At 36.1% G+C, this 25,755-nt stretch overlaps 3 protein-coding genes across 6 annotated transcripts in view; all 3 read right to left on the reverse strand.

The window, feature by feature from the left end:
* Positions 1–594: 594 nt before the first annotated feature.
* LOC107734534 (bile acid receptor-like) lies at positions 595–14,242 on the reverse strand. Of its 3 annotated transcripts, none has more exons than XM_016546519.1 (11): positions 14,218–14,242; positions 7,769–7,907; positions 5,887–6,240; positions 3,746–3,886; positions 3,451–3,593; positions 3,236–3,328; positions 2,202–2,289; positions 2,008–2,124; positions 1,591–1,680; positions 1,340–1,453; positions 595–981 (listed from the first exon to the last, which is right to left on the reverse strand). In XM_016546519.1, exons 2-11 carry the CDS (start codon positions 7,863–7,865, stop codon positions 770–772), a joined length of 1,449 nt encoding a protein of 482 aa, XP_016402005.1. In that variant the 5' UTR covers positions 7,866–7,907; positions 14,218–14,242; the 3' UTR covers positions 595–769. The 3 variants fall into 3 exon arrangements, with proteins under 3 accessions (XP_016402005.1, XP_016402004.1, XP_016402006.1); XM_016546518.1 differs by lacking the exon at positions 14,218–14,242 and adding an exon at positions 12,962–13,642; XM_016546520.1 differs by lacking the exons at positions 3,236–3,328; positions 14,218–14,242 and adding an exon at positions 12,962–13,642.
* Positions 14,243–16,779: 2,537 nt separating this feature from the next.
* LOC107734535 (lysosomal amino acid transporter 1 homolog) lies at positions 16,780–24,094 on the reverse strand. Of its 2 annotated transcripts, XM_016546521.1 has the most exons (9): positions 23,893–24,094; positions 23,097–23,162; positions 22,724–22,895; positions 21,421–21,550; positions 21,133–21,220; positions 20,357–20,517; positions 20,191–20,283; positions 18,549–18,734; positions 16,780–17,525 (listed from the first exon to the last, which is right to left on the reverse strand). In XM_016546521.1, the coding sequence occupies exons 3-9, from the start codon at positions 22,891–22,893 to the stop codon at positions 17,433–17,435; spliced, it is 921 nt and encodes a 306-aa protein (XP_016402007.1). In that variant the 5' UTR covers positions 22,894–22,895; positions 23,097–23,162; positions 23,893–24,094; the 3' UTR covers positions 16,780–17,432. The 2 variants fall into 2 exon arrangements, with proteins under 2 accessions (XP_016402007.1, XP_016402008.1); XM_016546522.1 differs by lacking the exon at positions 23,893–24,094 and having other exon boundaries at positions 23,097–23,236.
* Positions 24,095–24,681: 587 nt separating this feature from the next.
* Positions 24,682–25,755, reverse strand: part of LOC107734526 (E3 ubiquitin-protein ligase TRIM33) — a 33,999-nt gene continuing 32,925 nt past the window's right edge. Inside the window, exon 20 of the mRNA XM_016546502.1 lies at positions 24,682–25,593. Within this exon, the coding sequence (XP_016401988.1) occupies positions 25,378–25,593 (216 nt within the window). The 3' untranslated portion in view covers positions 24,682–25,377. The remainder of the gene's footprint in view (positions 25,594–25,755) is intronic.

The following is a 25,755-nucleotide window of genomic DNA, read 5'->3' on the forward strand; positions in this document are numbered from 1 at the left end:
CACAAATCACTTAAATTACATTTTGGATTCAAAACGACAAATTTTGCCAAAAGGTTCTGAATTTGTAGCACTATTAAAAAAATGTGTAATACAATTATCATTAAAAAAAAAAAAAAAAAGCTTCACTCAAAATCTGAATGGACTTGAAGCTTCTGAAGAAAATGATTACATATTTAGGTTACACTTTATTTCGATAGTCCACTTTAGACATTCTATTAACTATAAGTAACTTTGTAACTACATGTCAACTAATTCTCATTAATTTGCAACTACATGTCTACTAACTCTCAGAGTAGACTGTTAGGGTAGGTTTAGGGTAAGTAGAATAAGTTGACAAAGAAAGTTTTAGAAAATATTAAGCAGACAGTCTACTAATACTCTACTTACTGCTAGTTGACATGTAGTTGCAAAGTTACTTACTGTTAATAGAATGTCTAAAGTGGACTATCGAAATAAAGTGTTACCCATATTTATTATTAACGTGGATCTGAAAATTGATAAACAGAATAATAAATGCAAATTCATGTATATTACAACATGAATGAAAAGCAAGTAGTCACTAAAACACAAAATAAACATTTTTATTTAGTGCATATAAGAAATCATCACATCATGGAGCTTACATTGGTTTTATTTTTTTATTAAACTAAACTATGTTTGCACATGGGTAACCAAAAGTACACTGACCTAGGATATTGTTCTGGGCAAAAATTAAAAGTGTATTGCAACAGAGATCAGATGTCATAAATCTTTCTCCCTAAAGGCTGTCTCAAGACTGCATGCCCCAGGGTTGCTGTGGGAGAAGGGTGAGGTGGTTGTGTCGTAGTGTTCTCAGCTCTGTCAACCGTCCCAGGAGCCTAGCAAAGCGTCGCGGGTCTTGTGCCGTCCCCTGACTACAGCAGCAGCAAGCTCGGGACAAGAGCTCCAAAACAAACTCCTGTAAGTTCTCAACACAGCCCACCGCACGCAGAGACGGCCTGTCTGCTTCACAACAGGGAAGAAAAATGATCATTTGAACCGTCAAACCGTCATTTGAAGCGGTTCTATACACTCTTAATAATAAAGGTTTTTTATTAGCGTCAATGGTTCCATGAAGAACCTTTAACATCCATGGAATCTCTCAATTGCAAAAAAATAAATAAATCTTTATAGTGGAAAAATGTTCTTCACACTAAGAAAAAATAGTTCTGAAAGGTTCTTTGGGGAACCAAAAACTTTTAAAACTTTTATTTTGTAAGCTAAACTTTTGTCATTTGCTGTCTGACCTGAATATAGTGTTCTGAATATTGTGACATCACATGGAAATTAGTCACAATTTTGTTCATCATAATCCACAGACCTGAGCATAACACTGCAGTCGCTGTTAGAAGTGCATATTCAGCCTCCGTTACCGCAATAGTCTCCATGCTGTGGAGGAAATTTACCACAGACCTCAAGAACTCATCATTCAACCCTTAACAAAAATCAAAATCACAATATTAGTAGAGACAAAAACATTTAGACCGTATATACAGTTATATCAGTTGGATTAATCACTGCATGTAATGTGAGACTTTCCTGCTATGATTATCACTCTTCATTATAGATCACCTGAGTGTGTCAATGTCCTGATCCCAGTCTTGGACTCTGAAGTTCTCACCCAATCAGGGTTTGAGTTATTCAAATTTGCTGAGTATAAAGCTGGTGATAGAAAACACAGCAGTGAGTCATTATTGATCTATAATGTGTTGAGTTTTCAGTTTCAATTGACAATTTTAACGATGCTTTATGAGCACAATTTATTTATAGCACACGATTCAGCTAAGCTGTTAAAAAATCACATTCATAACTATTTAACTATTCATAAAAATGAAATTTCAATACGGATATAAAGATTAGGATCATGATTTTTTTGGTAGTAGTACAGCACATTGTGAGTCTATATTAGCACTGTTTGTTGTTGCTTTTGGAACTAGACACATGATGTCAGTCTTAACAGGCAGATTATGTAATAATGTATGTGATTACCAGTGCTAACAGTAGTGGGGTTCTCAGAGAACTGCTGAGCTAAGAGTAGGAACATGACTTCAACTGAAGAGCTGGACAGAAGAGTGTTCTGGTCAGAACTATCCAAAAGCTCAAACCCTAAACAAAAGATGACCACAAATTAGTTGTATTTAGAGGTGTGTGGTGTGATCTAAGAGAAGTTGGATGAAACTGACCAGGTACACTCCTTAAAAATTGCAAAAGCTTCTCTGTCTGAGGAGGAGTCAGATCTACACTGTTTGTCAAACTTGACCACAGAGGCACCTGGGAAAAGAAAAGAATGATGTCTTGTTATTATATATTATGGGCAGTATGTCTGTCTTCATTTTTAAAGTGCCCCTATTATGCCATTTTTAAGGTTGCTAATATTGTTTTATGAGTCTCCTAAAACAGGTTTACATGCATGCAAGGTCAAAAAACACGCAAGTTTTCTCAAAAAATAGATTTAATTTTACCTCATTTCTAAATGATTCGTAAACGACTCGTACGAAGCGGTTCAAAGAATCAGTCTCTCTAAACCCCTCCTTTCCGTGAGCCCTCACTGCTGTGATTGGTCAGATGGTGCAGTCCTTTGTGATTGGTCCAGACTGAGTCGTAGAGAGATGGATTGGTCTACCGCGTACAACGCGTGTCGGAAACGAAACGCCCATTGCCATGACGGAATGACAGCCCTGGAGACTTGTCAATACATAGAAAAGATGGTATCGATGATTGTATGGTTCAATTGAAATGGTTGAAGTGGTTGATCAACGAGAGACTGATTCGCAAGCACGACTGGAGCAGGACGTTTCTCAGTGGTAAGTGTCAAGTGTTAACAAGTTTGGGGTAATTATAAGATGTGATAAAACACATTTACTCTCACAGCTTAGGATACAGCGTCTTCTCAACATGATGTTAACCACACGGAAATGTTACTGTTTGTGGGCAGGCAAGTTGGCGATGTAGAAAGTGGGCAGACATTATGCAAATGTGTTACTTCATGACGTAGAGCCGTAACAGAATAAGATTAGAATTCCTGACGACTCGTTTAGGCGATTGCGAGCCGACTCTTTTTTTTTTTTTTTTGATAGACAATAACTTTATTTATCGTGCACTGTCAGCTTCACAACTTTGCAGATAGTTTATGTTCACATACAGCTACATGACACACTGCATGAAAGGTAATATTCGAAAAGGCATAATAGGGGCACTTTAATGGAAAAAGACATACCCGGCAGTGCGTGTTGTCTTGAATTATGTACCTACGATAAGCCTCAACAATTCTATTCAGAATGCATCTCTGCTCTCTGGAGAAACCAGATACCTGCAAACAGTATTTTGAAGACAAGAAACTTGTTCTGAACTTTTTATATATAACCGGCTTCAAATCTCACTAGAACTCAAATTTCATGCTTGGAAAGTCTAAATAATACGAGAGAGTTTTACCCGTGTGGTGAATCTGCTGGTGGATGAGACACTTCTGCTTTCAGTGTAGTCATCTTCAGCTCTTCCTGTTGATCCGTTGTGTCCTCTGTGATTGGTGCCCTTCCTCAGTCTCTTTGACTGGCATTGCACCTCTGTAAGCAGACCTGACAAAAAGACACCAGCAATCAACATCCAATGAGATTATAAGTGTTTTTGGGTGAAGTAGCATCTGACGTTATCGGTTTCCCCAGAAATGACAGAAAACGAAGACTCGTGAGGATTCAGATCAGGCTAGAAGTTTTTACGTCAATCTCACACTCTGCCAGCATCCCGACGGCTCTGCACTTGCGCAGTCTGCAGTCCTGACACTTTCTCCGCATGTACATGTCCATCTCACAGCTTCCACCACTCTTGCAGCGGTACACTGCCTTTTTAGTCACGCTGCGTCTGAAGAAACCTAAGCCAAGAGAGATACTCTACTGTTTAAAAAGTTCGGGGTCGGTTAGACGTTTTTGATGGTTTTAAAAGAAGTCTCAACAAGGCTGCATTTATTTGATCAAAAATACAGAAAAATCAGTAATGATGTGAAATATTACCATTTAAAATATTTTTTTATGTTATCTATTCCTGTAATGGCAAAGCTGAATTTTCAGCATCATTACTCCAGTCTTCAGTGTCACATGATGTTTCAAAAATCATTCTACTATGCTGATTTGTTGCTCAAGAAATATTATCACTGTTGAAAATAGTTTTTTGCTTAATATTTCTGTGAAAACGGATCATTTTTTTTCAGGATTTTTTGATTAATAGAAAGTAGAAATAGAAATCTCTTGTAACATTATAAATGTATTTACTGTCACTTTTGATCAATTTAATGCATCCTTGCTGAAAATATTTTATGAAAAAAAAAAATTACTGACCCCAAACCTTTGAATGGTAGTGTATATTCTTAAAATTCACAGTCTTTCTCATTCAGGGAAACAGACCAAACATTTTGATGAGTTGGAGATATATACAAGCAAATAGCAAGTACCAAATCATAGTCCATTGCTATTTGCTATTTTAAAAAAATGAGACAAGCTCTTAGATATATCCCACCCAAAGGAACACGGGAAAGAAAACTGCTCATCAAGCCATTACATGGAGTCTTATAAGTACTGATTTTGGACATTAGTAAATACTGTAAATTCAAGAAGTGCATCATGGATTAATATTGTCTTAAAATTCAGTGCTATTGTGATTGTCCAACCTTTGCATCCCTCACAGGTGAGGGCATTGTAGTGATATCCCGAGGCTTTATCTCCACACACCACACACAGCTCATCCTGGCCCTTCACTCGAGCTCCATGGTTCATCCTGGGCCTTTTTGGCACTTGAAGACCGACAATGCTGCCTCTTGTTGGGCTTTGGACCTCCATGTCTGGTTCACAGGTGAATTCAGAGCACTGATGGCTGTAGGGGTACTGCGGGTTGCACGCTTGAGCGTTTGGCGCTCCATACATTGAAAACTGCACATTGACGTGGCTGAACGACTGGTGGCCATAGAGAGGGCTTTGTAGATCTGGTTCCTGATAAGAGCAGCTCAGTGGATCCACAAGATCATCTGCAGCAAGGATTGAAGAACATCTTGATGAATGAAACTGTTCACACGAAATATGTTCCTTTTCACATGATTCTCAAATTACCTAACGACTTTTATGAGGCCTTTGGGACGCTAGAACTTTTGAATCTTTTCTGTCTCTGGAAACAGGATGCAGCTGAAGAGGTTACAGTTTTGCTTATGGTTGTTATTTGCTTTGAAGCTTATGGGGTTTTTATAACTGTACAGAACGGAGCCATCCTGATGTTTTTTTTTTCTGTCAGTGGGAAGGCAGTCTTCAGTGTCACATGATGTTTCAAAAATCATTCTACTATGCTGATTTGTTGCTCAAGAAATATTATCACTGTTGAAAATAGTTTTTTGCTTAATATTTCTGTGAAAACGGATCATTTTTTTTCAGGATTTTTTGATTAATAGAAAGTAGAAATAGAAATCTCTTGTAACATTATAAATGTATTTACTGTCACTTTTGATCAATTTAATGCATCCTTGCTGAAAGTATTTTATGAAAAAAAAAAAATTACTGACCCCAAACCTTTGAATGGTAGTGTATATTCTTAAAATTCACAGTCTTTCTCATTCAGGGAAACAGACCAAACATTTTGATGAGTTGGAGATATATACAAGCAAATAGCAAGTACCAAATCATAGTCCATTGCTATTTGCTATTTTAAAAAAATGAGACAAGCTCTTAGATATATCCCACCCAAAGGAACACGGGAAAGAAAACTGCTCATCAAGCCATTACATGGAGTCTTATAAGTACTGATTTTGGACATTAGTAAATACTGTAAATTCAAGAAGTGCATCATGGATTAATATTGTCTTAAAATTCAGTGCTATTGTGATTGTCCAACCTTTGCATCCCTCACAGGTGAGGGCATTGTAGTGATATCCCGAGGCTTTATCTCCACACACCACACACAGCTCATCCTGGCCCTTCACTCGAGCTCCATGGTTCATCCTGGGCCTTTTTGGCACTTGAAGACCGACAATGCTGCCTCTTGTTGGGCTTTGGACCTCCATGTCTGGTTCACAGGTGAATTCAGAGCACTGATGGCTGTAGGGGTACTGCGGGTTGCACGCTTGAGCGTTTGGCGCTCCATACATTGAAAACTGCACATTGACGTGGCTGAACGACTGGTGGCCATAGAGAGGGCTTTGTAGATCTGGTTCCTGATAAGAGCAGCTCAGTGGATCCACAAGATCATCTGCAGCAAGGATTGAAGAACATCTTGATGAATGAAACTGTTCACACGAAATATGTTCCTTTTCACATGATTCTCAAATTACCTAACGACTTTTATGAGGCCTTTGGGACGCTAGAACTTTTGAATCTTTTCTGTCTCTGGAAACAGGATGCAGCTGAAGAGGTTACAGTTTTGTTTATGGTTGTTATTTGCTTTGAAGCTTATGGGGTTTTTATAACTGTACAGAACGGAGCCATCCTGATGTTTTTTTTTTCTGTCAGTGGGAAGGTTGTGAAGATGGATTTTAGATTTGAGTTCCCCCATAGAGGGAACATATGCCACAACTGGCAGCATTTCTGAAGCACATCTGCACAAGTTTTTTTTTTCAGGCCGTGACGGACACTTCACAACTAGTAGTGACAACGAGCAAAAGAATATAATATTTCACATGAGAAAAAATTATAGTTGAGTAAAACTAATCTCATCCAACCAATTCCAGCAAATCCATCTCTGTTTTTCCATGTCATCCATAAATATCCTTCTGCAGTGTGGTGGTCTCTTTATTGGCCTTCAATCCTGTCTTTTTCACGGATGTTTTATGTCCTGTTACAGCTAGAGCATAACTTTCCGGTGAAAGTATCTGTTTGTAAACCACTGGAGTTTTTCATAAACATTAATGTTGGTGAGCAGCTGCTAATATACTATCATTGACTGACCTTCTAGACGCCACAGTGACTTAAATGACAAAACGAAACTGAGACTTTGAAAAAGCACTATTCAGACAGTAATTGTTTCTCAAGACAACATCTGGGAAATAATATTTGGACATTCAGATATTAATGTAATGAACTCGAGGATGACAAACCACTGTGCATAATACATGATCGGTCACATGACCATATTTCAACATGGCGTCAATAAAGGAATCCAGTAAAATTGTAATTTTATTCATGTAGTTTATTTAGCTAATTCTTTTTTTTTGTTTTGTTTTTGTTTGTTTGCCGAAGGTAAATTTATTTATTATTGCAGTTGTAGTGGCACGAAAATATTATTATACTATACTAAACATTATTATAATATACTATTATAGTATTTATTAATATTTTGAATTAGCAATTATAATATTTTCAGATTTTATTTTAGTTTTAGGGATTTTATTTTTTTGTCAATTTTATTAGTTTTTATTTTCTTAAAATTTCTATGTAGCAAATTTCTATTTGAGCAATTATTTAGTAATTACTTCAATTAACAAAAATGGTTTTTAATAGTTTTATAGTTAACAATAACAACACTGATTCAGTGAAAGTCAGTGGGGTCCAAAACAATATTGGTTCCCATTGACTTTCATTGTATGACCAAAACACATTTTTCTAAATATATAAAAAAATAAATCAAAAAAAAGCAAGAAAGTTAGTTGCTCAGGGTCTGAACAAAATAAGCGTGAGTGAGTAAATGATGACAGTAATTTTTATTTTTGAGTGAACTATAACTTTAACAATATTGTAATTCCATAATGAATTGATTTATATATAGTAAAGTGTAATCTTACCATAGTACTGTGGCGGCTCTGTGATATCAAATGTGTCTGATGTGGAGAGGTAGCCGCCGATAGACATGCTCAGCTCAGGATCTGTCCCCTCTCTCATCTGATCAGTTGGATTCTCGCTCTTCACTGAGAATGTCTGAATCTATAAAGAGCACAAAAACCTTCATTCACCCTGTTTGAGGATCATAATCCAATGCCTTCAAATATGTCTTCAGCAAGCCCTCCGTCCCTAGAGAAAGATAAGCTATTTTAGGCATCACTGTCTTGAAAAGGTTATGACAGAATCCGGTGAAGATCTCCGTCTGGCCTCCTCTGGGGCTCTGAGAGGATCTGAAGAGCATCGACTGTGAGAATAAGACGAGAGATGAGGCCTGTGTGTCCGAACAGCTGCTCTGGCATGAGTTTCACAGAAAAGGCCTCACATAGAGCAGTCTGTCCTAAACACCCTTAACAGGTTTGGCCTGTAGCTGACTCCCAGCATTCAATAGCAGCTGTGTGAACGTACCTAAACTCACACTTTTGTCCAGTAACTAAAGAGGACCTGCACTACACTTTAAAGAGAGTGGCTACCATATTGGATCCAAAACGGATATATAGTTTTAAAAAATCAACCATTTTGGTTGTTTACTGAATGACATCCACAGGGAGCAATTTTATAGCTCTGAAACTGGTGCAAAGCATCATCAAGTTGACACTGACAAGCAACTTGAAAATTGCTTAAAGGAACACTCCACTATTTTTGAAAATAGGCTTATTTTCCAACTCCCCTAGAGTTAAACAGTTGAGTTTTACCGTTTTCGAATCCATTCAGCTGATCTCCGGGTCTGGCGGTAGCACTTTTAGCTGCAGCTTAGCATAGATCATTGAATCTGATTAGACCGTTAGCATCTCGCTCAAAAAAGACCAAAGAGTTTCTATATTTTTCCTATTTAAAACGTGGCTCTTCTGTAGTTACATCGTGTACTAAGAACGACGGAAAATGAAAAGTTGCGATTTTCTAGGCCGATATGGCTAGGAACTATACTCTCATTCCAGCGTAATAATCAAGAAGTTACCTAGCTGGGACTATTTTCAGGCGCTGCGTAATATCATTGCATCCTGCTGCACCCATGGTCATTTTTGATCAAGATGCTAAAGGTCTACTCAGATTCAATTATCTATGCTAAGCTAAAAGTGCTACCGCCAGACCCGGAGATCGGCTGAATGGATTCGAAAACGGTAAAACTCAACTGTTTAACTCTAGGGGAGTTGGAAAATGAGCCTATTTTCAAAAATAGTGGAGTGTTCCTTTAACTTCAGCCCTAACGATCACTATCAGAAACTAACTATCACTTAGAGAAAAATGATACAAATAGAAAAATGAAAAATATACTACCAGTTTTCTGTCTGGACATTATCTGTTAAGTTTACAGACGTTTTCTTTAACCCTAAAACATCACACAATGCATTGTATTGTATCTGAACATGCTCATGCTGCAAACAAATGTCAGCCTTGCTGTGAACAATGAGTTATTGCACACAAATTTCGGAGCACTGATATGTTCTATCAATGGTGTAAAACAAAACTTTCTCTTTCACGTCTCCAGTACCATGTGACTATATAATAATAAGTCCGTTAACATAAATGAAACTGAAAATGTGTTGATTTTGCTGTAGTCAGTTCACACAACAAACCATATTCTTTTGCCAAGGAGGATGTTTGATTGGAATATTGTTCCAGGACTAATCCAATTTTTAGGGGTTACACTGGGCCATATTTTTAAGATTTTTAATGGGTATCTATAAAGTAATATTCAGCACAATTTTCATTTACACGCTGTGATACACTGCAAATATTATATTTTGTATATACCATTTAAAGGTTTGGAGACTGTAAGGTTTTTAAAATGTTTTTGGAAGAATCTGTAATGCTTACCAAGGCTGCATTTATTTGATCAAAAATACAGTGAAAGCAGTAATATTGTGAAATATTATTACAATTTAAAATAGCCATTTTCTATTGGAAAATATAGTAAAATATAATTTATTCTTGTGATGGCAAATCAGAATTTTCAGAAATCATAATATGCTGATTTGATCCTTATTATTATTATTATTATCAATGTTGAAACCATAGTACATTTTTTCAGGATTCTTTGATGAATAGAAAGTTCAATAGAAATAACTATCTGTAATAGAATATTTCTATTTGTAATAGAAATATTATGTAACAATGTTAAAGCCTTTACTGTCACATTTGATCAATTTTAATGTGACCCTGCTGAAAGTGTTTCTCTAAAAAAAACAAAAAAAAAACATAAATAGTGAAAAAAAAAAATCTTTTTTTCACTGTTAGTGCATTGAGCAATAGCTTCAAAGTTCAACATCACCTGCATGACTCACAAGTTCTCAGTAATCCTGTAAGTGCTCAATGCTACAGTTACAGTACTAAATTCGTTATAACGTGGATGCAAAAAACAAATTATTGATGGGCGACAATTCAATGTCTTTCAAATCTACACCTTAGATCCTCTGAACTATAATTCCTCATGTTCTCGTTCAGTTTAACTTTGTGTTCTGTGTGGCAATGTGGGTCGCTCTCTGTTTCCCAAGAGGACTGACAGTGACATCCAGCTCATCTCTGGGGCTTTAGGGAGTGTTTATATACGCTGTGTTTGCCACGGCTCTGTTTGTCATGCAGTTAATCTTTGAGATTGAAAAGATTGAGGACTGCAAGAATCTAACCTTCCCACCCAATATACTTTAGACCCCATGAAGGGGCAGGCTTTCCTGAAAACTCCTCAAGTTATGACACGGACGCTCACATGTGCCCTGTCATATCCTGCTCGTTGCACTGACCTAGAACATCCTCGTTGGTGTTATTGTGGTAGCATCTCAAAGAGGCTGAACTCAGTTTCACAATGTCGAAATATAGATATGATTAGTGCCTCTGAGACCCAAGGGAGGGAAATTTTTGCTATCGCTCCCATGCCATCCATCACAATGACTGTGGGCTCTTTGCTAAAAAAAAAAAAAAAATTTGCATGATTAACAAAAAGACCTTCTTTGAACTCCATGGACGGTTCATTCCAGATGGGGTTAGAGTTTGAACACTCATTAAGTTTTCACAAGAACATAAATAGCAACTATATAAATAAACATGCCTTCAGCATATCATAACAGTGGTTCTCATTCTTAAAAATAAAGGCTCTAAAAAGGATTTTTTTTTTTTCAACAACGCCATAGAAGAACCATTTTTGGTTCCCCCAAAGAACCTTTTAGTGAACATTTCTTAAAAGAACCATTTTTTTCTTAGTGTGAAGAAAATTTTTCCACTAAAGGACCTCTTGTGGAAAAGAAAGGTTCCATGGATGTCAAAGGTTCTTCATGGAACCATATGCCAATGAAGAACCTTTCATTTAAAGGCAGAGTAAGTGATTTCTGGTAGCCAATGTTGATATTTGAAATCACCAAAACAAACGAGTACAGTTTGCTTTGGAAGATGGTGAACCATCATGTTAAACATCTAGAAACATCCGGACAGCACTGTATCCGCTGTTTTCAACATGTGCCTTCATTTCTTCATCTATTATCTTATTTGATGTTAGCTAGCTGCTTGTAGCCAGGCCGTGTTAACAGTTTTAAGCAGGAAACAGGATTCTTAAATTAGACATTTGTATTTATGTATAAAATGTGTCCAAGAGATTCAAAAAGGTGCTGTTTTGGAACCTAGTGAGCCGACTACATAAGAAATATTATAAGTTAGCAGTAGCACAAAAGTGACGCAAAGGGGGGTGTCGGATTAAAGTCCAGAGGTGCTTGTATAATGTTTTGAATGTATGGTTATCAACAGTGGTTCATCACGACAGACAAATGTAAGGTATCCACAAAGATAACGCAGTTGAAGCAGTCTAGTCTATTAAAAACAAAGTGCATATTGATTAAATGGCAACTTATCATTGATTTCTGTCTGTGATGTTGACTTCCGTGTAGCAGCTCACAGACAGAATAAACATGCAACAGAATGTCTGCTTCGACAAACGCCAACATTTTAAACATTCTTAAGTTGTCTGTTTATTCTGATTTGGAATATTGGGAAACAGAGCTGTTATGTTCACAGGAAGGAGACTTTAAAATATACCCAAAAATGGCAGAACTGCTGCTTAACAAAGGAACTTGGAAAGGTTTAAACTGATTCACAAAATGTCAAGACATTCATGAAAATTTGTTTAACTCAATAAAATATCTTTCTTGCTTAGAGAGATATTTTAAGCACAGTGTTATGTCTACAATTTTAAAAACACTTTTTTCTAAAATATATATTTTTTTGTATTAAATCAATTAAAGGAGACAGTAAATCCTTTAATTAAAGTTGCAACAGATTTCTAATTCTAATAAATGCTGTTCTTTTGAATTTCTGTTCATTAAAGATTAGGGTTAGAGTTGATATGAGAAAACATGCATTAAAAAATGCATCACTATTTCCATAAAAATATTAAACTGTTTTCAACATTGATAATGATAATAATAAAAAATGTTTCTTGAGTAGCAAATCAGCATATTAGAATGATTTCTGAAGGATCATGTGACACTGAAGACTGCAGTAATGATACTGAAAATTCAGCTTTGCATCACAGAAATAAATTACATTTTAAAATAGATTAAAATAGAAAACAGTGATTTTAAATACTATTTTTACTATATTTTTGATCAGATAAATACAGCACTGGTTAGCATAAGAAGTACTTTCAAAATCATTAGAAAAAATAAATAAAAATCTTACCAAACACAAGTATTGTAATTGTAGTGCATCTAAAAATTATATATATCTATATATATATATTTATATATGCATGTATTATTTTCCACATTTAAAAAAATATATACATTTATCAACAGTATGAAATAACACAATAAGTGTGTGATTATAACTCACATAGCAAATGAAAAGTCTCTTATATTTTAATTTCTTTCTTGTACGGAACCAACTTTATGAGGTGCATCCTGGGATGCTTTTTAAACAAAGCAGACTTCATGTATGCTGGACACTTATTGGCTGCTTTTTCTTTACAATGCATTCCAAATCATCCATAAAAAAAAAAAAAAACATTCAATTTTTTCAAATTCATATGCAAGAATTGATATTTGATATTGTAAGAATTTACTAAAACGCTGGTAGTGCTGACAGTCTCTAGTAAAAATAGATTGTGTACTCACCAGCTCTGATGTTGCGTGTGCTGGATCTCAGCTTGATATGCCTCTTGCATTTGTGATGTTGACAGCAGTTCAGCCCCTGACGTCCAACACTTGCCAAACACACACTGGAACACACATGCGCAAAACAAACAGCACTTCCCTCCAACACAAACCGTTAATTCAAACACATACCAGTACGTGTGCGAGTTTAAACACAGGGGCACGGAAAGTCGATAATACATCAAAAAAAGACACTTTAACGTCGTCCTGTCCAGCTTTCAAGATCAACTTCACTGTTGGCAGAAAAAGTTCTGAATAGATATTTAACGGTTTGGACCTGTTGAACACAATCAGAGAGGGCCGTGATGGGAATGAGGAGTTGTTTAAATCAAATATAATTACTGATTTCTGGATGCACACTATGCGAATGAGTGGGCTCATTAGAACATTCCCAGCAGCCCAGTGTTTATAAACAGCCCTAGTTCATCTAACTGATGGATGAGCACACGCTATCTCTCCATTCTTCTTCTGCCGCTCCTCAGAGAACGAACATGCTCAGCCAGGGTTTCACAACCACCCCGACACACTCCCACGTGTCACTACACAATTCAGCTGGAGGCACGCAACTCAAGACCCCCTTATCTGTCTCTCTCGCTCTCTCACACACACGCACAGAGACCCCAACTCCTCTTCTGCTCCATGGGTGGGCCCTTCATGTCCTTCGCTATAGAAAACAGTGATTTTAAATACTATTTTTACTATATTTTTGATCAGATAAATACAGCACTGGTTAGCATAAGAAGTACTTTCAAAATCATTAGAAAAAATAAATAAAAATCTTACCAAACACAAGTATTGTAATTGTAGTGCATCTAAAAATTATATATATCTATATATATATATTTATATATGCATGTATTATTTTCCACATTTAAAAAAATATATACATTTATCAACAGTATGAAATAACACAATAAGTGTGTGATTATAACTCACATAGCAAATGAAAAGTCTCTTATATTTTAATTTCTTTCTTGTACGGAACCAACTTTATGAGGTGCATCCTGGGATGCTTTTTAAACAAAGCAGACTTCATGTATGCTGGACACTTATTGGCTGCTTTTTCTTTACAATGCATTCCAAATCATCCATAAAAAAAAAAAAAAACATTCAATTTTTTCAAATTCATATGCAAGAATTGATATTTGATATTGTAAGAATTTACTAAAACGCTGGTAGTGCTGACAGTCTCTAGTAAAAATAGATTGTGTACTCACCAGCTCTGATGTTGCGTGTGCTGGATCTCAGCTTGATATGCCTCTTGCATTTGTGATGTTGACAGCAGTTCAGCCCCTGACGTCCAACACTTGCCAAACACACACTGGAACACACATGCGCAAAACAAACAGCACTTCCCTCCAACACAAACCGTTAATTCAAACACATACCAGTACGTGTGCGAGTTTAAACACAGGGGCACGGAAAGTCGATAATACATCAAAAAAAGACACTTTAACGTCGTCCTGTCCAGCTTTCAAGATCAACTTCACTGTTGGCAGAAAAAGTTCTGAATAGATATTTAACGGTTTGGACCTGTTGAACACAATCAGAGAGGGCCGTGATGGGAATGAGGAGTTGTTTAAATCAAATATAATTACTGATTTCTGGATGCACACTATGCGAATGAGTGGGCTCATTAGAACATTCCCAGCAGCCCAGTGTTTATAAACAGCCCTAGTTCATCTAACTGATGGATGAGCACACGCTATCTCTCCATTCTTCTTCTGCCGCTCCTCAGAGAACGAACATGCTCAGCCAGGGTTTCACAACCACCCCGACACACTCCCACGTGTCACTACACAATTCAGCTGGAGGCACGCAACTCAAGACCCCCTTATCTGTCTCTCTCGCTCTCTCACACACACGCACAGAGACCCCAACTCCTCTTCTGCTCCATGGGTGGGCCCTTCATGTCCTTCGCTGGGGGCAGAGGGGACATTCTGAGGGTTGCAGATCCCACCCTTATGCTCTTAACTCACAGGATGCTAATGACAGCGACTGTTATAATGAGGAAAAACAACATGGATGTGTTTTTCCAGGAATATCAGGGCTGCTGATATGAACCATGGAGTAGAACAGGGAGACAAGGTTCTTCCTGAAACAAAAAGTATGTGTTCAAGAGATTCAAAAAGGTGCTGTTTTGGAACCTAGTGAGCTGACTATATAGGCAATATTATAAGGTAGCAGTAGCACAAAAGGTTGTTCAGAAAGGTAGGCAGCACAATTGCACAGCTTTAGAAGAAAAAGCTTCTTTTGGCCAAATTCAAAGGCAGCATTGCACATATCTCTAAGAAGGCAATCCCATAATGCACTGCGAGCTCTTTGGAAAAAAAAAACATCTAAGTTGGCAAACAAATTTTACGCATTTGTCTGTATTTTTTTTTTTATATATATATATATAAAAGAACACTATTGATATGACACAGAATTGCTCCTTATGGAGATCAATGTTCTTTTTTTGTTAAAGGTGGTGTAAGCGGTTTTTCAAAAACGTTTTAGAAAACTGATTCGGGCCAACTAGCAAAACAAACTTATAGCCAATCAGCAGTAAGGGGCGTGTCTGAACAGCTAAAGTCTGTCTAGTACACTGGACGCGACCGCTGAAAATCATTTGAAATTTGTGTCAATACGTCATAAATAGAACGCAGCAGCAGTTTTCTGTCGGGGATTTGTCGTGTCGTGCCGCATCCAGTGTAGACCATAGATATGTAGCTATATATATATATCTATGGTGTGGACAGCATCGCTGATTATAATGAGTTCTATAGTATTTTGTCGCGCTGCGCCCCACGCGTCCGATGTAGACACGGTGTAACATTGGTTTTGCTTTGTTTCACAGAACTAATCGTTGCCTGGGTTGCGTACGTATGTGTGGGCGGAGCTATCAAAATAGGGGTGAGACCCTTTTGGGGTAGGGGCGTGTTTATTTTGGTGATTTCAAATGTCGACATTGGCTACCAGAAATAGCTTACCCCACCTTTAACTAAAATTATTAAAATGTTTTTAGTAACTGAAGGCTAAAATCTAAATATTAGAAAGTGTTAACTTTAAAAAATTAAAGTTGGCAACTAACTGAAATAAAATAGTTACTAAAATTACTAAACCTATAAAACAATAAAAAGAAATTACAGCTAAATAGAATTTTTTTTTTAATGATAAAAGTGACAAACACATAAAATTACCAAAACAGACTTATTTCATTCAAAATATTAATACTAAAACAGTTTTTAAATAATACTGATGGAGATCCATTTCATTTCCATACTGTATGTAGGGAGCCGGCAGCAAAGGCAACCCACCAGGTTTTGGCACAGAGCCTACATTTATAGCAAACACCATTGAAAGCTCCTGTGCTGAGAACAAAAGTAAAAATGACAAGTTTTAATAACTATAAACTTTTGGAAAGGGAATTGTTGAATTATTATAAAATCAAAATGTACCCTTCAATAGCAAATAATAGATTTGAAACAAGCATCACCATTGAGATACGTGAAGATGCGCCAGCAGATGAGCTCCAAGTCAAAAAGCTTCCTCAAATATGGGTACTGGCAATGTGCCGATACTCAAATTTACCTCTCATTCTTCCAATTTTCACGATCCAATCCATTTCTGATAGATAATACTGTTCCATCATTCATTTTCTTTTCATTCATGACATTACAGAAGCAAAATGAGTGGCAAAAGCAATTTCATGTTGATGATTTGCTTGGAAAGATGAATATGAAGGGGATGTAAACCAGTTGATTGTCCACACCAAAAAAAGAAACAGTTCAAGCATGTTTTGCCTCAGAAAAACTAAAATCTTTAGTGAGTGTTGTGCTGTGATACAGAACAAAAAAGAAAGAAAGAAAAAACAAGTCAAAAAAGACTTTAAAATAAGAACTTCAATGAAGGTACAAACTGACTGACAGGTGCAGTGCTAAATCAACTCAAAGGCCACAATATAAAAATTAAAAACATCTTTACAATACCAAAACATTTTTCGACAAGAGATTGCACAAAAACAGCCTATTAACATCATTATAGTACACAGATTGAAGGCCAAGACTGCTAGATCTCCGAAGGCAGCGTTCATTCCACTGTATAAAAGAAAAATTGTTGTATGAATTGTATGAACATGATTGTATTAGTTGTAAAAAAAAAACAAAAAAAAACTGAATTCTGAAGTACAGTACAAACATTACAAAAGTGTTTCAATAATTCCCTTTTGATGCCAAATATTGAACCGCTTAAGAAAGTGAACTATTCCCAATCAGAAAAAAAATACGTTTAACCACTGACACTGCTAGGTATAAAACCTATTGATATAAAATCTAGCTAAAACTATTAGAAAAAAAATTGTGATTCTTGTCTCTCAGCTGTGGCTGTGGAAATGTGAAGCTCAAAAAACATCTCCAGCATTTCATCCAGTCACAGCAGGAATGGGAATTGTTCAGTTATGGAGAAGCGCAGCCGTCTCTTCATCTCCATCTCCATCTGCAGAATCCCCAGGTGATTTGCTGTACACCATGAACTGCACGGATATCTAAAGAAAAGTGTTAAGGCAAAAAGCTGAAATATTTTCAGACTGTTCTGAATGAATTGAAACCAGGCTCAGTGCTCATGGGATTCTGACAAATGAGCTTCACATGAAAGGAAGTCATATGACCTCAGTGATGTAACACACACAGCCGGTTGCTATGGCAACAATCAGTTTCGTCAATATATGTGACCTCAAGTGATCCAGAAGGTCAAACACACAATGACTCACACATGTATGCAATATTGTCCATAACATTAATCATGTGACCTTTGACTCCATGTTTTCAAAACAAACCGTGTCAATTAATCAATGTAATTTAGCACCAACACAGTTAAACATTGTATTGGGGACACCTTACAGTTCAGAGCAGTGTGTTGTTATTTTAGCCTCACTGATAAATAATTTGAATTAGTTTTCATTTTAACTTTAAAGGGGTCATATGATGCTTTTTTAAAGATCATTATTTTGTGTATTTGGTGTAACAGAATATGTTGACATGCTTTAATGTTCAAAAAACCTTTTTTGTTTACTTTTTTTAAACAGTTTTTATTAAAAAATTTTTTTTCAGTTTAATCAGGTTAAACTACATAGAAATGAAAAACAAATGTTTCCTTTACAACTTGCCAAAATAAAATAAGTTTAAGTTTTTGTATATTTTATTTCTGTTAACGTTTATTTTATTTAAAGTACTGAAAATGTTTTTTTTTTTTTTTTTTAGTTAACTATAATAATCCTAGTGTGTCGTGTTTTCATTAACAAAAACGTTTATTCATTATTAAGTAACACATTTTTGTGGCTACATTATTAAAATAATATTATGTTTACAAGAAAGCCTGTTTTAGGTCCATTACGAATTTTGGTATGGAATTATTTTCATGACAATTTCATGAGCATGTTTTCTCCTCCAAATTCTCATTTACAATACGCGCCCAGACATTTCACATCTATAGGTCCATGAGGACTGTGTTGGGAATCAGTGACCCCACTCACACAGCTCAGTGTTTAAAATGTGGCTTTAAAGGATACTATAAGGTCAAGGGAGAGCGTTCCCAGGCTGCCGATGAGCCAGGGGAGGTGGTGTATGATATAGCTGGCCTCTCCCTGCCCTGGATCTGGGTTCTTCACTAGCACACTGATGCCATATGTTGTGTTTCCCAGAATCACAAGAGCAAACAGGAAAAAAGACACGCCCTCTGTTGACTTCCTCTGAAACTGCAAGAAATATTTTAACTTCACTAAAAAGCAATATCTGTACATCTTTAACTAAGTGCTACATGCATATGTAGCATGCAAATGTATGAATAATAACTGAAGTCAGTCACTGCTATGACACTACAGATGTCTGCAATGATTATAGTGTCCAAAGCAATAAAGAATGATGCAACATTCACATTAAACATGTAGAAGTCATTCAAATAAATAAGAAATTATATTTTGCATTAACAAAATAAAGACTTTTAGGGGCTTTAAAGGAATAGTGAAAATTGCTGAAAATGTACTCACGCTCAAGCCATCCAGAGTGTTTCTTCATGGGAACAGATTTGGAGAAATTTGCCATTTCATCACTTGCTCACCAATGGATCCCCTGCAGTGAATGGGTGCCGTCAGAATGAGAGTCCAAACAGCTACATCACAATAATCCACTCAACTCCAGTCCATCAATTAACCAAAGACCTGTGTGTTTGTAATAAACAAATCCATCATGACATTTTTAACTCTAAACCGTTGTTTCTAGCTAAAATGTGAGTCCTCTATTCATAATATTCTCTGGTGAAAAAGTCATCTAGTCTGAATCAGGAGAGAAATATGCACAGATCAGGTACCGTTTACAAGAACAACAGTTCTAAACAGTTATGTTGGTGGATTTTGATGTGAGAGGACAACAGGAGATGAACTTTTTCACTGGAGGAAGAGTTTTTTGGACTCATTCTGGCCAAAAGAGACAGTTTAAGGTTAAAATACCTTAATGATGGATTTGTTTCATACAAAAATGTTCACTTCACAAGACATTAATTGACGGACTGGAGTTGTGTGGATTATTGTGATGTAGCTGTTATCAGTTGTTTGGACTCTCATTCTGACGGCACCCGTTCACTGAAGAGGATCCATTAGTGAGCAAATCTGTTCTGATGAAGAAACAAACTCATCTGCATATTGGATGTCCTGAGGTTGAGTACATTTTCAGCCAATTTTCACTACTGGGAGAAAAATTCCTTTAAGATTTTTTGCATAGAGACATTATTTTAATGACATTTAACCACAAATCATCTCTAAATTCATTTTTATAATGCTTCCAGACGTTTCCATTATTCCCGAAGTTGATTTTCATTACTGTCATACAATAATTTTAATGAGCATAATTTAAAGGCAGTGCAATCAAGAGTAGATTTTGCTCCTCTCATTTGTGAGATGTAATGTCTAAACAATGAGAAATACTGTTGCAAATATTAGAAATAAATCTAGAAAACACATCATTTGCATAATACATTGCAAAAGAAAAAGCAATATAATGTAAAATAAAAATGCATTCTTTAATTATTAACTAATACATATATATATATAAATAAATTAAAATGACGTTCTTTTAAATTTTGGGATGACATATTACCTGAACATGTTCTTGATATATTAGTGAAATTCATCAGCACATACATGCAGTAAGACTTACATTAGTGTACATCTGTGGCAGTCTGGAGCATAAATACAGTACTGAAGATATAGAGCCGATGACAAAGCCTATAATCTCCTTTGTATCGAAGGGCTGAAAAACATGAAAACATCACCTCAAATCAATTCTGAAACCATGTAAATGAATGAAGTGCAACTCAACTCACCTGCACCGAACCGCTGTCCTCCTCCACGGCCAGCAGCGCCCGAGCCTTGAACCTCATAGGCATCTGATCCTCTAAAGCTGAGCGAGGGAGACTAATGAGGGAAGATGTAATTCCCAGAAGACATAACATGCTGACCGCATTCAGCAATGCACTGTTACTGGCTACAGAGGAGAAAGACAGTTCCATGAATTAGCATTTCAGGCATCAGCACATTCTTATACACTGTGAAAGCTGAAGGTCAGGGAGGAATATACAGTAATGTAGGGCAGTGATGGGACTAAAACTGGTAATAAAACCATTCAAAATGGTTTTCGGGAATTTAAATAAATATGAAATAAAATATAAATATTAGAAACTAATGAAACTTCAGTGAAAATCAAATGAAAATTAGAAATGTTGCAACTAACTGAAATAAGTTTAATTACTAAAATTATTAAAACTAAAACAAATGAAAGATAATTTAAAGCTATATAGAAATATAAAACCTAAACTTAAAAAAATAAAAAATGAAAATATCAAAATAAAAATTAAATACAAAATATGAATAAATACTATAATAGTATATAAATAAATTATTTATATACTGTTATAGTATTTATTCATATTTTGTATTTATTTTTAATTTTATTTTGTATTTTAATATTATAAATTTAAATTTCCTGGAGACATGTTTCCAAAACAGATGAATGCAAGATATGTCTTGAAAGCAACCAATTACACAGAGCCTAAACTTATGACACATTTAAGTCACTAATGAAGTATGATTTCCAACTCACCCCTAGATGCCCTATGCTTTAGTTTATAGTAATAGTACATTGACAGCATTAACAGGTCTGCCAGGATGTAGTACACTGCAGTGTATTTCTAAAGGAGAAACGAGGGTAATGAATATAAAATAATAACAAATAATAAAATAGTAATAAAATCAGGCCTCAGTTCAAACTATAGCAAAACTAGGATCATTCAATTTAAAAATCAATTGTTTTAATGGTTCATGGTTTTCATTCATTGAGCAGATATTTTATCAAAAGTGATCAATAAAGAATGTGACAATGGTTCATTACTTGTAGTGGAAGTTGATCAGCCAAGAACGATCCAATAAGATTGCACGAGTCACCGGCCAGCCAAAATAACAGGAACCAAATAGACAGAGCGCTGTCCATATTTCCTGTCTTGCAGGAACTGTAGTATTGCCTACAGTAACAGTCAGTATGAGCTCATTATTTCTCAAAAATATGCAAAATATGTCACCTTACATATATAAACTACTGTTCAAAAGTTTGGAGGCCAGTAAGATTTTTAAAAATGTGTTAAAATTTGTCTCTAATGCTCACCAAGTCTGCATTTATTTGATCAAAAATACAATAAAAATAGCAATACTGCAAAATATTATTACAATTTAAAATAAGTTTTTTAAATATTAATATATATTACAATAATTTATTCCTGTGATGGCAAAACTGAATTTTCAGCAGCCATTGCTCCAGTCTTCAGTGTCACATGATCCTTGAGAAATACTATTAAACCCTCATCCATCCCTCCCGAACCTATAACAAAAGTGTCATTAAGCTTTCAGATATTTCTCAAGGCTTTCAGATATATATCAAAACATTAAAAATATATATATTTTGTAAAAAAAAATTGATACTGAATTTTAATCCAAACACATGCATATTCATACAGTTTCATAAATATGTAATATATGTAATAGATACATTTAAAAATATAAATATGATATGCATCTTTTCTGGATTGTGTCAGATTTTATATAGTAAAAAATAACAAAAAAATAAAAAAAATGCTGTTTTTTTCCGGACATTCCATTCATTCCTATGGCCGGGTCAAAATGACCTGCGAGGGACACTTTTGTTACTTTTTTTATGGCACCCACTTAAACTGCTCGAATTCACTCGAATTTTTTTTCCATGTATTCCCGGTTCAAGTGTGACAAAAGTAAAAAAATTAGTTTTGGGTCAAAATGACCCGAGGGACGGATGAGGGTTTAACTAATAACATTTCTTATGATTATCAACGTTGAAAACAGTTGTGCTGCTTAATATTTTTTGTGGAATCTGTGATACATTTTTCAGAATTATCTGATGAATAGAACAGAATTTATTTAAAATAGATTTTTTTTAAAAACAACATTATTGTGTTTACTGTCACTTTTGACCATTTTAATGCATCATTGATGAATAAAAGTATTACTTTCATTTAAAAAATTAAATAAAAATCTTACTGTTCCCAAACTCTTGAAAGTTTATCTAGAAGTGTTCAAAATTCTTGCTGTGCCTGAATGAATTTTATATCCATTATGACAAAACTAAGCCATTCACAGTGCAACAGCATAAGAGTTGGCCTACTTACGGCAGTGAAGACACCATGAAGCAAACTATCGACAGAAGTCCGAGAACAACACTGGCGATGTCTCTGCCATCCTGGGCACATTCACCCAGTCCATACCAGATCCACTCGATCCCGTGCGGGCAGAGAGAGCTGAAGTTCCCACCACCGCCGAGCACAAACCCATCCGACATCACTGGAAAAACAGCAGTGAGGAATCATAAGGAATGAAATCCACTGCATGTGCATAACGTTATCGCTTTCTGAAAACAGCCCAGGTGGAATTCTTATGAAAACAGATGTGCTCCTGGTGGTCAGTGCAGTGCTGTTTAAATACTTACGGAGCCAGAAGACATTACCAATACGTTAATACATGCATATACGTTTAGCACATTACCTGTGATGTAGCTTTCAGCTGCTGGTGTAGAATAGTAGCGGTATGTCTATTTTAGTCCGCAGATACCTAGAGAAGAAAAGAAACAAACAAACAAGTCGTCAAAACAACGAGGTCATCGTTTAGCGCTGTGGTTGGATAGTTGAGGCGCGACGTCATCATCAGCGAAGAAACCGGAAGCCTCGTTAGCTAGGGAGGGATGGGTCGCTTTGCGAATCGGTTCTTTTGAACAGTTCATTTAAGAGATCCGGTACAAAAAAAAAAACGATTTAGCTTGGTCCTTGAAATAAAAATCATCCTTGAAATTGAAATCACACTACAAACAATACAAAACTGCTATAAGAAACAGAAAAGATTAATTCATTGTTTACCTGAGTCTTCAGTCTATGATTAGCTCACCACCTCTTATCTGACAAGTCTTCGGGTTTGGGATTCGTTCAAAACGAACGAATCGTTCAAGAACGACCCAACACTAGCAACCACAGATCAAAGAAAGAAACAGCGAAGCTCGAATATGAATGTAATATTTGAATATTTTCATATAATAAGAACTTTCACACTATTTGTTTTGGTCGGGATCAGCATAGCAGTTTAGGCACTACATGGTGATCAACACATCTTTCATTTTCACATATCGGTGTGAATTAGTGTTTTTTTGTTGTTGTTGTTAAACAGTACACCATTGATTAACTGTGTTGAGTACAGAGCTTCGAGCCGCATGAGAACTTTAAAAATTAGCTAAATTTGCAGAGAATTACCTGTGTAATGAAAATGAGAAAATCAGAAGAATTTTCTTTACCTCAAGCAAAGTAACGCTCCGTTTCCTCAGACTCAAAACAGCAGCTCCGCTCATATCAGCTGATCATCACGCCTGACTTCACAAATGTCCATTCAGCAAAAACACGACGTGCGGCGTGACGCAAAAAGTGGTTTCCTAGAATCTCTAGGCTGCCGAAAAGAACATGTATAGAGGCCAAATTAAGTCATTACACGACTGTATAGGCGCCAAAATGGTAAAATACAGCGGAGGACGGGGCTAGTGTTTTGTTTAGTCCAGTAAATGTTTCTCATGGTAGGTTAATTTTTAAAGTTATTACCTGTACAGAAATAACCTAAAGTCTCTCGACTACAAAAAGCTTTCGAAAACTATTGCCCAGGAAACGATATACAATTCACTGAACACAGATTGAGTATTTCTGGAAAAATGTCTGTGAAGTAAGCTGCCATAATGAAACCTGTCATTAAGAAATTATGCACCGATTAAACCAATTATGAAGCACCCAAAAATCAAATCATGAAATGTGAAACGTAAATAAATGTGTGACAACTTGCCTCAGTCTGACACTTACCCTTGACATGGAACATGGTTAAACCTTATAGTTAAAATCTACCTTCATTATATAGTTGACTTATCTAAATGTATGCCACTTGCAGCAACAGTTATTTAAAAGAAAAAAAATTCTGTTCGGCTTTTATAATTGCATAACTCTGCCTTTTTAAATGTTTAAATTTTGCTCTTTTCTGGTTTCAAATGAAAGAAAAATACAAATGAAGCATTTTAAAACATTTCATTTGAACATTTACTCAACATTATTTAATGCTGTAACCATTTTAAATGTAACACTAGCAATACTGGAGTTTTTACATTATTGGAATGAAATAAGCAATGCTTGTTGAAAGTATTTTTGTATTGGCTTTTGTCAGGTGGCACAGACACCCATTTAATATGCATCTTTTGAGCTAAAGGGTCTACGATTAAACTTTCCAACAATCCAGAGGTCACCGTTTTATTGAAAATAAAGATCAAACTTCCCCTATTGAAGGGATTTCAACTGTAGGAATAAGAAAATACACATGCAAAGGAAACAGGTGGGCCATATATGATAAACTTTATCATAACAGTAGGGAGAGATGAGTATCATTTATAAAGTATAATTCACAATAGATTTACAAATATAATAATAACTCAAGTTTAAGAAAGAAAAAAAGGAAAAACATGTTATTTACTAAATCAGACCAAAACAAGACTATTTAAATCTGTACAAGCGTCTTCATCGACACCCAGCAATTCATTTGTCGATCCTCCGATGATGCCAACATCCACAATGCACGTTTAAAAGTTCTCACGCAGTACGTACAATGGATCGCCAGGGGTTTGGGAGAACATGAAATAAACGAAGCATCTGAATCGCATCAGTTCCAGCGTTATCCCACCCTTCAGAGAGCAAAATAAGACTGAGCTTGAGGAAGACCGTTTATTTCTCGCAGACGTTTCCTCATTCCTTCACTTGATGTGCAACAGCTTCTCGGTGTCCACTTTTAAGTGTTTGCGTTTCGGTTGTACGAAGTCATCGTCAGAGTCCTCTGAATCCTTATCGGCCTCCGCTCGCATCTCCTTCTCCACGGCTACCGAGAACGTCTGGTCGGGAAAAATCTCCAGCAGTTTCTCCTCGAAATGCAGACTCACGGCTTTGCCCGCCTGTGCCACTTCCGAGTCGGCCTAGGAGAAGGAGGAGAGGGGAAAGAGTGTGGAAATGTGAGGAAAGGCGAGGAGAGAGCAGGTGAAATGCAGGCCCAGAGATGAACGGGTGAGGATGAGGAGGAGGAGGAGGAGGAGGAGGAGAGAAGCACAGAAAGGGTTAAAACTCCCATTTTAGCTGCT

The sequence above is a fragment of the Sinocyclocheilus rhinocerous genome, unplaced genomic scaffold (assembly GCF_001515625.1).
Source record: "Sinocyclocheilus rhinocerous isolate Xijiao unplaced genomic scaffold, SAMN03320098_v1.1 scaffold99, whole genome shotgun sequence".
Lineage (NCBI taxonomy): Eukaryota > Metazoa > Chordata > Actinopteri > Cypriniformes > Cyprinidae > Sinocyclocheilus > Sinocyclocheilus rhinocerous.

Excerpts from the sequence above, each read along its gene's own strand:
- LOC107734534 (XM_016546519.1), bottom strand. The coding sequence starts at position 7,865 with ATGAGAGAGGGGACAGATCCTGAGCTGAGCATGTCTATCGGCGGCTAC. Across the intron at positions 6,241-7,768 it reads AGAGCCGCCACAGTACTATG|ATGATCTTGTGGATCCACTG; the intron begins GTAAGATTACAC and ends TCCTTGCTGCAG. Across the intron at positions 1,681-2,007 it reads CCCCACTACTGTTAGCACTG|CTTTATACTCAGCAAATTTG; the intron begins GTAATCACATAC and ends TTCTATCACCAG.
- LOC107734535 (XM_016546521.1), bottom strand. The coding sequence starts at position 22,893 with ATGTCGGATGGGTTTGTGCTCGGCGGTGGTGGGAACTTCAGCTCTCTC. Across the intron at positions 21,551-22,723 it reads TTCATGGTGTCTTCACTGCC|GCAATACTACAGTTCCTGCA; the intron begins GTAAGTAGGCCA and ends CTGTTACTGTAG. Across the intron at positions 20,518-21,132 it reads AAAGCATAGGGCATCTAGGG|CCAGTAACAGTGCATTGCTG; the intron begins GTGAGTTGGAAA and ends TCTCCTCTGTAG.